At 35.7% G+C, this 14,291-nt stretch overlaps 1 protein-coding gene across 2 annotated transcripts in view; it reads right to left on the bottom strand.

Annotated features, from left to right (window-relative positions):
* KIAA1324L (KIAA1324 like) overlaps positions 1-14,291 on the bottom strand; it is a 230,555-nt gene that overhangs the window by 33,482 nt on the left and 182,782 nt on the right. For both annotated transcript variants that reach the window (XM_006925729.3, XM_015599804.2), the window contains 5 exons: positions 11,116-11,296; positions 9,070-9,198; positions 5,233-5,323; positions 4,463-4,565; positions 1,404-1,541 (listed from right to left, as the gene is read on the bottom strand). In XM_006925729.3, the coding sequence (XP_006925791.1) occupies positions 1,404-1,541; positions 4,463-4,565; positions 5,233-5,323; positions 9,070-9,198; positions 11,116-11,296 (642 nt within the window). The remainder of the gene's footprint in view (positions 1-1,403; positions 1,542-4,462; positions 4,566-5,232; positions 5,324-9,069; positions 9,199-11,115; positions 11,297-14,291) is intronic.

Genomic DNA, 14,291 nt, shown 5'->3' with positions numbered 1-14,291 from the left:
TTCATTTTTGGTTCTTTTTCTTTAAAAATCTTAAATCTTAACACTAAAAGCTAATTTCCACAGTAATGGGATTCCAGGAGATTTGCCACAATCACCATGAGATATGTCATAATTGGTACAAACTCAGTCATACTGATAATCCTAATATCTGGAAGAACTGGTAGGGTTTAACAGAGAAGCAATTTTATTGTCCATCATTGTTTATTCAGATATAAGCCCAAATCTAATGCTACAGTAGTATGTTGACAGGGAGGTAAGGTGGTAAGCCTTGGACTAGCTTTGGAAGACAAAGGCTCTGGTCTTCACCCTAACACTAACTGTGTAAATCAGCATGATCGTATCGCTTCTTTGGGCCCCGTTTCCCTCTCTAGTACTTTCTCTAACCTCTAACCAGCATTCTCTGGTTTATACTGAAAAGATGTAGAATGGAGAGTAAGAACCTGGATTTTCCTACACTTTTCCTTCTTGAGACAATGGGTCAATTAAGGTCTAGTTTTCACCAAGCAAAGGGTGTCACTCTATCAGTACGGAGAAGCATTGCCCTAGGACTGCTTAATGCTCTTTGGGGCAAAGACCCTAGGACTGCTTAATGCTCTTTGGGGCAAAGACAAAAGGAAGGCAAGGAAGCATTCCATGCACGTTCGTGCCCCACATGATGGTAATCTGAACACTCGTAGATAACTGGAATCAAATAAAATCTGGGGATCGGGTCCCCCAGTGAAAGCCTAAAAAGAGAAAATGCTATGCATTTGCTACTATAGTTTTAAGGCAGCTGCTGAACAGGTGGTTTACCTTGTTCTCACTTTGGGAAGGTCACATCTATGGAGATCCACAAATAACAGTCCTGCTACTATTGAAATATACAATGGAATTTACTTAGCGGAGTATTAAGATCTATTCTAGCAGGAAAAGTAAAAGAGAGTAAATAATTTTTGTGTGTTAACCCAATTATGTCTCCATACACACTCTCCAGGCTATAAGAGGAGACATTAATTACTACAATGAAATGACAAACCAGTACCAGTTAACGCCTCCTGGACAAAATGCCAGATCACTGGATGAAGAAGAAAGTCACCAGCCTTGTCAAAGTCTCAGAAAGCTTTAAAAGTAAGTTTTTCAATAACTATAAAATTAGATTTTCTTTCTCTTAAGCTTTCAGCAACTATACTTGTTCACAGTGTAGAACAATTCAAAGATACGTTGTGTTATTCTGTTTCATATATTCTTGCTCTCAAAAAGCAAACCAAAAAATACCATTTTTATACCAATTGACTTCATAATCAAATGTTGGATTCCACATCAATAAAAAGCTGTCTTTCCTCCAGAAAATTTGAGTGATCACTTTACATGAATCTTCTCTGGGGCATCATCTTAGCGTTTAAAAAGAAGTGCTCGGAACTTACATCTTGACCCTCATTAGTTCTCTGGAATGCCCAGGTAAATGTAAATGTTGCATTCTTGAAGATGATGTGGGTGTAAGCTTGTTTTTCTTTGGTTCCACCCCATGATTCCACTACATTTGTACTTTTTCTATTAATATCCTAAAATACAGTAGGAAAAATATATACAAAAGAGCACAAACTTAGTATTAATATACATGGGTATACATTACAAATACATATTTGTATTTACTAACCCTAAAGGTTATTAGCAATGCATGTATCCTAGAACTCTCAAAACCTCCCTTCAAGTCTACAAAAGCACTCACTAGCTTAGTAATTACAATATATCAACCACATTGTTAATATAACCTGAAAGAAAGAGGTCTCAAATCAGCCTATTTAAGGGTGGGTGGGTGTGTGTGGGTGTGTGTGTGTGTGTGTGGCTTAGGAAATACACTTAGAAGAGGAAACATAATTTCTCAAACTTCTCACAGTAAACTTTTAGGATCCTCATAAAACGGAAAGGCTTTCTATTTTTATTTTTTGCCTTGAGAGATTCTGATAGGCAGCTCATGCACAATAATTCTAAATTTTCCTGATTCATACTTGCAACTTCCAGGCTTACCCAAGCGCGGATTAATCAGAATGTTATTTTATGTTCACGAACTATTCTTTTGCTTATACTTGAATTCCAAAAGGATTAATTTGTATAATATTTTATTTCTAATTTCCCTAGCTAAACTCAATATTTAGAATATCATACAAATGTGTGATGTTCCAACCAATATGCTGTCATTACATGGTTATAAAGCAAATATAATAAATCAAACAAATAATGTAATATACATCTAACTTATTTGAAATAAAAAACAAGGCTAACCCTGAATTTTCTTATTAGTCTTCCCTGGAGAAACCCTAATAAGTGACTTAGGAAGAAGCCCTTTAGATGGGCTTCTTTCAGTCATCTGGGATGTTGACAACATGGTGGCATGAGCTCGGAACATGTCTCTTTCTTTCTATGATATAAACATAGGAGTCAAATATGTTATAAAGTAATCAAATGTGTTATAAAGAGATGTGTCTTGAGTTCACCAATAGATAGGAATAACAACGCATTTGTCATATATTACGGAATTCTCCACATTGCCAAACAATCAAATCATCATACATGCCACTTCCTAAGAGGAGCTGATAATATACAGATAATGCTTTGTTAAACATCATCTTTCTAGATCTTTATTCCAATAATAAATGGAATTTATTGCATTACTGAGATAACACTACACAATTTCGAAAGCATTTCTATATACTATTTAATTGACATCTCAAAAAATCCTGTGAGAAGACCAAATCACACAAAACGGAAGATAACTAATAAATTCTGTTATGAGGTAAAAACTCTAAGATTGATTTACCAAAATAAGTAATTGTAATCCCTGCCCTCAGGAGTGCTTGGTCAAGTGAGGAGACAAAACATGAATGCATTCACATAATTAAAATAGGTTTTTCTCAAAGGGTTTTAGGAACACACTGGAGAGAGTGTTAATTTTGCTTAAAAGAATAAAAGAAAGCTTCCCAAAAGAGGTGAGGTTTGAGCTGCCCTTGAAGTATGAATGGGAGTTCACCAGACAAAAGAACAAAATGAATAGTGTCATTCTAATCTAGAGTGGCAATGCATAAGAAATAAAAAAGTACAGAGTCCTTCACTAGCAAATTCAGGGTTTTAAAGAGGAGCATGTACTAACAGTAGGTTTGGTAACAGAGGCTAGGCAAAAAGTACAAAAAGCCATATACATGCCATGCTAAGGACTTTTAAGTGTATTCATAGGCTATTGGTTCTCAAACTTTAGAGTGTATCAGAACCACTCTCAGAGCTTGCTAAAATACAGATTTCTGGGCCCAGCCACCAGAGTTTCTCATTGAGACTAGGACAGGGCTCAGAAATTTGCATTTCTAACAAGTTCCAGGTGATGCTGATCCAGGGACCAAACTTTAAGAATGACTGCCATAGGCAATAAAAAAGTCACCAGGGGTAAGGGGACAGGTTTGATGTGGATGCCTCTACTATTATTTTTATGTTTATAAAGATATTTTGACAGCAGCATAGATAAGAAAATAGAATTAAGAAGACTGGATAGGAGACTACTGTTGAGAGATAATAGGAATCTGAATTTCAGCAACGGCACTGAGTATAAAGAGGAACAAACAGACTAGAGAAAAAAGGACGCAGGGCTGGGAGCATTAAAGACTTACTGGTTATTTGTGGTATAATAGACAGATGTGTTAAAGATTATTCATGATCTTCTTTTACCATCATAAAGTAACTTTTTTCAGAACAAAATATGATTTCAGAACAAACTATGGTTCAGTAATCATGAATAAATATTTAAATCTCCATATTCCTCATTTATCATAAAGGAAATATTAATGGACTGTTAACTAGATACTAAAGGATTGTTGAGGAAATAAGCAAAAACAAATCATTTCTGTGAAGTTACTACTGAATTATAACGCTAAAATCTCAACTAACGACTTCTAATACCCACATGTGATCTTAGTCAATTCTGTGTTGCTACTTTTCTCATGCTAAGAGTTGAGATCTATGACATCTAGAAAAACATTGGCAAAATTATGATATGTACATAGGAGAGTCCTTTGTCAACACTGATTAAATATAAAAAGAAGAGCTTTTTTCTTCCAAGTGTCTACACCAACATTATTTTCTTCCCTCACTTATTAATACATGTTTTTCCTTCTTGATGGTTTGAATTACTGAATAGTTAGTAGGGAGGGATTTTCATTCTGCTGGTGGCATATTTTTATAAAAGAATTTTCTGCCAGATTAACATTCCCTGACTTCTATCAGCCTCCCAGGCCCCTTCACTCAGTCCTCCCCACAGGAACGAACGCTTTCATTTCAATTCTTAGAGACTTCTTTCAACATTTTTTAATGTTTTTGGAAAGCCCTAAGAATGGGAGGAAAAATTATATTCTTATCCCAACTTGCATAAATAAATTTACACTTGAAAGAGAATGCTAAACTTAGAAATCTGCCTTTGAAAGCCATTTTTTCCACTTACCACCATAAAGTACAGAACACAGTCGGCTGAACAGAGGGTCTCAAAAACAAATGTTATTCTTCCCAGTTCAGAACCCATGGCTCCAGTCATAGATGTTGGTGGTCTATTTGGCAGATTAAAATTATAATATTTACAAAATGTTCTAAAAACAATTTGGAACAAAATTCTCATTTTTTTCATTAATCTGAAAGCCTTGCTCATCTCTTCCTCTAATATACTTCTTTCCTCAATCCAACTCCTTCCTCACTCAACCTCTGCATGGCCACACCCTTTGTTCTAACGTGGAGTCTATACAACCACGTTAACATGCTTGAATCTCCTGGTATAACTACTACCATCTACCCTAAAGTGAGAAACATACATCTGCTGGGAAATTTCAACATGGGAATCTAAAGCAAAATGGAACTTAAAAACTGTAACACACTACTTTACAGATAGAACTGAGAAAAGAATAAATACATAAACCACAAGATACTACTGCAAATAACTTGGATTAAGACCACTTCGTTAAGCATTCAAGAATCATGATTATTGTAACATTTGGATAGAATATTGTTTAAAACATTCAGCTTTATCTAAGTAATATATCATGAATAGCTATAGTTTCTCAATCACTGATTCTACAGATATTCTTAAATATTTTACAGTATCCTACAACAGCTTGTTATTTGCTAATAAGTATATTACCTCATTACATTACTTCATCTATTTCTAAAGGGAAACAGGCATGAGAATTCTTACAGAAGGGAATCGGAATTGGTTTTTCTTACTTAAATCCTGGGATATGCAAGTTTAAGATCAGGTAATCATTATCAGAGCCTCCAGCCCCACTCTGGATATGATCTCCAGCCACTTCCCAACCTGGAAATGATCAAGGTTATCTTTATTAGTAAAAATTCTATCACTGATTTCTAACAATCTTTTAAAATAAGGTAAAAACAAAACCATTAATGTTTATGTTCAAAGTTAGAAATACTCCAAAACAATTCCCTATTTTTAAATTGCAATTGCAAATTGAACATAGAGACAGACTCCTGGATACCAATAAAGATGTTCCATATGATTCCCCAGGAAGAATCAAATAATGCATATTTTTACACAAAAGTTATTTAATGGGAAAACAAACAACAGTTTTCTCAATGAGGCATGATTATCTTTTTCCAAACTAAAGCATATGGTCTTTATACATTCTAATACAATGAGATGGAAAATGCATAATCTCCAGGTAACCAGTGGGAAATAAACTTCAAATTACTTAATGAAGAAGATTTAGGGTCTGGAGTCCTTTCTCATAGTTTGCTATATTGTTGTTCCCTACTTTAACCCCTGTTCTGCATTCATTCACTTATTCATCCCCTCAGTTGGCATTCATTGAGTGCTAAGAATCTGATATGTACTAGGGATAGAAAGACAACATTGGTCCAACCTCACTGAGGAATAAGTAGAATATGAGAGAGAGACACACACACACACACCAACAATTGTCAAAAATATAGGGTGATATGGATGAACATAGAAGGTAATGGGAGGTCCATCTTCTGCACAGAAACAGTCAACTTACCATAGGCTGAAATGGCCACAATATAACAAGGAAAGGAAAAGCATCCCCCATACACCATCAAGTAAGGTTATTATTTAAAGGCAATGACTTACCATTGACACTTCTGTCTCTAAAAGAAAATGTCAACATCTGCTACTTAAGTAAGTATGAGGGAGAAATTGAGGAATGGATTAATATCAGTGTTAGATTAATGATATGGCAATTTTTGAAATGTTATAATCAGCAGTTTATAAAAAGGTAGTATGTTGAATATACATATATCAAGCTAGACCTAAAAATATTACGCACTAATCTATTTGCTGATGAAAGAAATGCCAATTGTTCTGCTGTCTAAGGGTTCATGCAGTTAAACAGAGAGACAAGTAGGAATCCACACCTAACGTTAAGAGTTGAACAGCCATAAAACAGTCTGATCCAGTGGGATACCAGGCCCTTAACTTCAGTTTAAGTAATATGAAAGGCTGTAGAGAGGTTTAAGGAGACTGCAAACTTGTGATGGGGTTAGAGGAAGAGAGATATTCCCACATGGAGGACATCTATACCAAGAAAGGGAGGACTTCAGAATGTTTCTCTAAGATCTCTTCCTAGTGTCCAGAAATGTCATGAGAAAGGACAGAATAGCAGAGAAGGCCAAAGAAAGTAGTAAATGAGTGGTAAGGAGCTAAGTTTGGAGGGAACTAATATTCTTGCAAGAGGAAACAAACATTTCTCATGTTTTGGATATTGCCTGTTGTTAAAGGTTATATTGTGCCCATTCCACCCATCCCACAAAAAAAGATATGCTGAAGCCCTAACCCCTGGAACCTATGAACAGACTTTATTATTTGGAAATAGAGTTTTTGCAGATATAACCAAGTTAAGATGAGGTCTTTCGGGTGAGCCTTAGTCCAATATGACTAGTGTCCTTATGAGATAGAAATTTAGACATAGACACACAGGGAGAACACTTTGTAAAGACACAGAGACACATAGACACAAGGAGAAGCTGGCCACTTAAAGATGAAGGCAGAGACTGGAGTTATGCTTCCATCAGCCAGGAACACCTAGAGCTACCAGAAGCTAGAAGCAAGGAAGGCTCCTCCCCAGAGGCTTTGAAAGGATCACGGCCCTGCCAACACCTTGATTTCAAACTTTGTGTATAATTTCTTTCTCTAAATCACATCATTTCCTTGGTATAAATCCACAGAAGTAGAATTATTGGATTGGAGAATGGGAACATCCAAAATTCTTGAAATATTGCCAAACCGTTTTCCTTATGGCTGTCATTTTTAATGACCACATAACATTTCATCCAATTAGAATGGCATAACTTTTGTAAACATTTCCTATTGTTGGATATTTAGATTATTTCAATTTTGTTATTATGATAATGCTCAAGAACAGCTTCATAAATAGACTGTAACTTGTGTTCAACTTTGATTTCCTCTTAGGCAAAATTCCAGTACATGAAGATCAACTTCTACATACCTGTTCTGCAATATGCAAAACTCAGACTGAGAATACAGTATCTTAAAGTATTCCAAATCACACAGTCAAAATAGTAAAAGTACATCCACTGTAACTCCATGACTCATGACTACCTAATGAGACAGGCTCCCCTGGGCCTCTCACTTTGACCCCCATTCCTTTGAGTGCTGCTCCTCTCAAGGTTGGTTACTAAACCTCCCAGTCACAAAAATATACATCACCTTTAATTACCTTTTATCTTTGTATTTTTCACATGACTGTTTGCTATTTTAATATCACATACTAATATTACCAATATGTATACCTTTCAAATGAATAATTGAACATTTTGAAAATTAGCAAAATTTAAATTATAGCTTCTAAGTGAATGACTTAGCAAGTAAGTAAATCAAGTATTATCATGAAACTTAGACTAAAAGTAAATTCTCTAAAAGATCCAACGAGAGTTTCAGGTGATCTTTAGTAGTAAATGAATACACACACACACAGTATTGATGCTTTCACAGTCATTCAATACTCTGGCCTTCCAGAGTATCTTATTTTTCCAATGCCTTAACTTCCTCAGTCATGGAATCTTTTTAGAACCTAAACCTTCATGGTCAAATAATAACTATTACCTTTTTTTTTTATCTTTTCTCTTAGGATAAATTCCTCCAGGTGGGATTATTGGTCAATAAAGAAGGATATTTCATAATGTTCAATATATATTAAGGCTTTTTTTCATGCATCTGTTTAACTAACATTATTCAAGAACCAATTATTTGTCAATTCCTGCACTCATGTATAAACTCACTACATCCTAAGCCTGTTTACTTTGGATAGGTACTGATTTAAAAACAGATACAACTTAAAAGCATTTTTTACAGTAATACTGAAAAAACTGAGTTGATAAAAAATGCTAATGAGTTTATAGAAGTAAAGGACGCACTTTGGTGTAAAACTCTAGTATTTATAACAGCTACTCCTAGTATCAAGTTAAAAAATACATACATAAATACTGTCATTCAATCAACCAACAAATATTGCAGAATAACTAAGAGCTAGGTTCTCGAAGACCTTAAAACATAAGAACAAATAAAATTCTGAAAATATCCTATAGAACTCTGCCACATTTTCAAGTTTTCAGTAAGTGGAGTTCATTGACATTTTGTAATCATAGGGTCATAGACTTCAGAGGTAAAGAACGTCAGATATGATTTAACCCATCACCAAGACTCAGTGCTGAGCCAGACTAAAAACCAATCCAGACAGAAATGCTGTCATACTTCTCTTCAAAATGGAAAACGACAAGGATTTCATTATCTCTGTTGGTACTTTATTCTGGTATTTATAATCATATGTGATGACTTTCACTATCTACTTAAAAACTAACTCCAAAAAATGCAAAATAGTTTATGTTCTTATGGGAAAGTCATCTGGCAGTGACACTACATTTACTATTTTTATGTCAGGGCTTGACAACAGGAACTAGCCAAATAAGATTGAGGTTACTAGTACCCACTTTTAGTGTCTTTTTAGAAAGCTGAGTTGGAGAGTCACTGCTGCCAAAATACATCAAGTAGGCCAATTCTGAACTCACCATTCATTCCATCACACTTTGAATTCCCGACATTGAAGCAGGAAGTTTTCATGTTGCCAGGAAGGACATTCCACCATTTATATTCAAACCCAAGTGCAGGCTCTGTTCCTGCTGGGCACGGCCTACATTCTACAGGAGGCAAGTGGGGCAAACAATTATAATTAAACTGCATCTGGACAACTTCTTCTTACTCTGTTCCAAGCACTATAAAACTATAATTAGCAGAGAGGGAAGTGGGAAGGAGAGATATTGAGACACCAATTCCCTTAAGAATTAATAACTTTTTCAAAAGCAATCTGGAAAGAAAAATAATTCTGGATATATTATACACATATATACTTTTTTTTTCAATTTTTGTAAGAGTTTATTTAACCCAAACTGACGACATGCCAGGGAGCAAGATCTCAGAGAGATCTCCAGAGAATAACAGTTCTGCAGTTTCTTTCATGCATTTGAAATTAAGGTGGGAACGTAAGGAAGATTACGTGAAGATGGGAAGGAACAACAGAAGCATTACATTACAGGAGAGTTAACAAGATTGTGTGCTCTCTTCAGGGTTAATACCCTCTTCAAGAGGGATTACTTCTGATGTTTCAAAGGTGTGTTAACCTAAACGCACAAGAACAAGGTTGGCTTAAACCTTTCACTGAAAAAGTTATAGGCCTGGGGTCTATGACTACTCACTATAACCTGCCCAGGTAGGAATTTATGACCAGATCACTCTGTAAAGAACCTCCTTTTTTTTTCAGCCATAGTTCTCCCTTTTGGTCATATACTTATATATGCTTGACTAACATGAACAAGGAAACAAATAAATACAAAATCTTTTAAAATAATTTTTCCCTTCATTTCTGGGAGTTACTGCTAATACTGAATTATCCTCCACAAGAAGAGTAATTCTGAAACTAGTTCTCTTAACATGTAATCTTAGAATCAGTTCCCTCTACCTCATGAATAAGGAAAGATTCCACTCTTCTTATTGGTTATTAAACTGAACAGAATATTGTACCATTTAATTATAAACTGATTATTTGAAATTCAAAATATTAGCTATGTTGAAAAATGATACTGGGAGTTGAAGGATTTGGGAAAAGTTAGGTTTATAAATAAACTTGATTTAAATTAGCATCTGCTATACTGAAATGGAAGGGCCTTTTATAACCATTTTTTAATTTACCCAAGATACTTTGCGTTATCACTCAGTAAGAGCAGGGGTAGGGAGAGAAAATGTTCATGGAGCAAACATTTCCTGGTATAAAGTATTACAGGAGACATTTTTATATAACCTACTCAGTGATGATGAGCTAGCTATTATTACCCACAATTTTACAGATGAGAAAATTGAAGTTTGAAAGGTTTGGGTAACTTAGATAAACCGCACTATTGGTAACCTGCCATTTGGCTCTTGAATCATTTTTATGTTATCTCTCAAAGGCTCTGGATATTAAGTATATGGCATGGCTATATTTAAGTGAAATACCTTCAACTAAAATGCATGTAATCTTTGTCTACCTAAATTAAAACAAATTCTGTAATCACTTTCTACAATATTTGGTAAGTAGTAAAATTTTCCCAACTGTACATTTTGAAGCAACTTACTTAGGGACTATTTTAATTGCCATATGATCAAAATGAGCAATTTTTACTATTATTGTAGCACAAAAAGGTGATTTATTATTCTAAAGCGGAATTAGAAGATGCTATGTTTTATGCTTGCATCAATATATGTGCACATATGCACTGGAAAAGGAGTATGTACCCTTAATTTCTTAATATGGTGGAATTTTCTTATCATTTTCCAAAGGCAGAGGTATCACATTAAGAGTATGTTACACAAAATGCCATTAAAAAGTTATCTTTATGATGTCATATAAGCTACTGCAGTCTCATAATTCCATTATCATATCTCTCAACTCTTTCAGCCTCTATGAAATAAGTATGCATTTTAAAGAATTATTTCATAAAAAACAATTTAGAACAAGGCCACAGTAGTCCAACAAGATTTTTATTCTAAAGGTTCAATTACTGGACCAACTGACATCCTACCCTTTGTTCCATCTGAAAACGTTCCAGGAGGACAGGGATGGCAAGAAGATGATCCATTGTTATAAAATCCAGGATTGCAAGGTGGACAATCCTTCTTCTCTCCAGAAGAGGGCAACCTAATAGCATCTGTGAGATCCTCCCAGCAAATTTTTGGCTCTATCCATTTGTACATTATCTGTGTCTGAAAAAAAAAAAAAGCTTGCCAGTCATATAAGATCCTTTATTTGCTTTCAACTTACAATAACAAAAATGTTAAACTGACAGCTTAGGAGAAGTCCAAATAGTGACAGAATAGAAGAGCAAACTGAAGAGAATCTAAAACATTAGTAACAAAATGAAATAAAAAGGAAGAAACTTTGGTGTGAAAATGACCATTACTTCCAAATATTTTTACCCTAAACTACAAGTGGCCTTACCACATACATATACATAGCATGTTCCTTGTCATGAAATTCCTCTTTAAAATATGAATAACATGATTACAGCCCTTAGTCTTTGATCCACTCATTCTTCCATAAAAAAAAAAAAGTTTCTATGCAGAGAGTATCTTTTTCATTTTGAGACCTCCCCTACTCTCTTCCTTTCACTCAGCCACAGTACATATCACTAGGCTTTTCACATGGTGATCACAAAAGAAAACAATTATTTTTAAAGAAGAATATATCTAGCTTCACATTTTAGTCTTGTTATTTCATAAATATTGGTAGTTGCTCTCTGAGACTTTTCCAACAACTTGATATTAGACTATAAGAGCTGTAGCTAAAATATTTTCTCCTGAAGCTTTTAGGCCTTGTTGTATGTTCTCTAAAAATCAGGATTAAGATAGCCTCTGCCTTCAAGGAGGAAAGTTTTTTAAACCTTACCCTTTCATTCTCTCTCACACATGCATACACTCCCACACAAAACAAAATATAACAAAATAGCTGTAACTCGGCCAAACCCAGAAAGCTGTGATTATAAAATTATTCTCTTTTGAAGCCAAAACATTAAGTGAGTTAGCCATTTAAAAAACAAAATTAATATGCTCAATGGAGAGGGAAGGTATTCTAAACATGTAGAGAAAAATAAATTCTTTCATAACGAAATACAGCTTTTAAAAAGAAATTAAAATCTTCCTTCATTAGACATACAATTTACTGAAAGTAATCATTCACCTTTAAAACAACTTCAGCAATAATAAGTCTAATACTCAAGCTAGAGAACCAGAATTTAAAGAAATTTTCTATTGCTATTTCCAGTTAATAGAAAGTCATATACAGTAAGTTCTTTAAGCCATTCAATTTTATTCTCAAGTATTCTCTTATGGAAGAGTAAACTGCCTTATGTGAAGAAAGATGCTTAAGAAAATGGTTTAAAAGTTAGATAGCTCAATAGAATTACAAATAACATTTTTTCCTTTTTACAACTCCATATTCATTTTATAGCCTATGTCATGAAACAGTTTAATCAACCACTTCATCCATCTGCCTCTCTCTTACCATCTATAAAATGATGTCCATTCTTGCTGGAGTTTCCTAAATGAAAAAGTAAATTAAATCCTAAATCCTTTAAGGGTTCTCAACTACCCTGAGAAAGGCAATATAAAATTGAGAGAATCTAAGCAATAAAACATCATTATATGTTAGGGGATCGTCTTTTTTAAATTATGGCTTAACAAGTATAAAAAATAAGTTTCCAAAACTCATTAGTTCACAAATTTGCTGATTTATTTTGACATCAATTAAAAAGTATTGAGTTATGTGTGAGTTACTCCAGTGTTGAGAATAGTTGGTTCCCACATAGAAATGGGTGTAGTTCTGAGGCTGTGCACTGAGGACTAATCCTGGGAGCACACTATGTCATCTTCCCTGACACTTTGCGAGCTCGATAATATTATCCTCAATTTTATAAATGAGGAAGCTCCAGCTAAGAGTTATTAATAACTTACCCAAAAGTCATATACAGCTAGTAAATGGTAAACTAACATGAGTCAAGAAAAATCAGTTTTGGTAAGGGTAAAAACAATATGCAAAGATATTCTGACAGGTAAGCTAACCACCTGATTTTCAATCCAAGCACAGTAAATATTTAAAAATTAGAGACAGACTTTCAGTCAAGATGGTGAAGTAGATAAATGCTCTGCTTGCCTCCTCTCACAACCACATTAAAATTACAACTAAACTACAGAATAGCCATCATTGGGAGTCACTTGAAGTCTAGCTGAACAGAAGTCTTACAACTGGGGTCACACAGAAGAGGCCAAATTGAGAATGGTAGGAGGGGCAGAGACATAAAACGGGCTGGTCCCACACTCACATGTGTTGGTTGAGAATTGGGAGAAATATCTCAGCCAAAGAGGTACCCCCAGAAGAGTAAGAGGTCCCAGCTGAAACCAGGCTTCCCAGCCCAGGTTTCCTGTGCCAGGAAGAGTAGTCCCCACAAGTTTTGGCTGTAAAAACCAGTGGAGATTGTGGCTGAGTGAGATGGAGGGCCAAGGGAGTCACAGACTTTCCTCTTAAGGGGTCCATGCATTGAGTTACTTGGTGGTGGACTCACTTGCTCTCAGCTCCAGCGCTGGGGCAGCAGTTTGAAAGGTGTTAAGGACATACGGGGAGGAGCTGAGTTGTCTGGCTTCAAGGCAAGAGCTGGTAGGACAGCTTTCTCCTAGACAGAAGCACTGACAGAGGGCATTGTTCCTTTGTTAAGCGCTTTGCCACCCAGCTTGTAGACCCAGGTGGGCACCATATCTGAATCTCCATCAACTTGGCTAACACAGGTTGCCCCACCCAGATAATCCCCTAAGACTCTGTACCTCCCTACTTGCAGGCTCACCCAAGCCCATTCCAGTGGCTTTTCCATACAAATGGCCTGTCTTGGTTCATATTGTGGACTTTCCTAAAATCTCCCAAAGGTTCACAAAACTCAAACAAGCAGGACTTGTCCTTGGCATGTCCCATATCTCTTGCTAAGCAGCCCCAAAGTCTGGCACTAGTGGCTGCGGGCCTCGGTTTGCAGCTTGGTCTCTCAAAGCATTTCCAAGTCCAGCATGGGTGGCAGCCATCTGTTGATCACTTGGTGGCTCATGCCAGGTGGCCTTGGGCAGGGCACAGGCTGCAGCTGAAAAAGGACTGGAGCAGGGGCCCTCCCAGGAGGCCCCAGTCTGCATGCCCAGTGGCCAGCTTCGGTCTGAGCCACAG

Source organism: Pteropus alecto, unplaced genomic scaffold, assembly GCF_000325575.1.
Source record: "Pteropus alecto unplaced genomic scaffold, ASM32557v1 scaffold69, whole genome shotgun sequence".
Classification (NCBI taxonomy): domain Eukaryota; kingdom Metazoa; phylum Chordata; class Mammalia; order Chiroptera; family Pteropodidae; genus Pteropus; species Pteropus alecto.
Note: the sequence above shows the minus strand (reverse complement) of the source record. Positions and strands in the feature narration are given on the sequence as shown.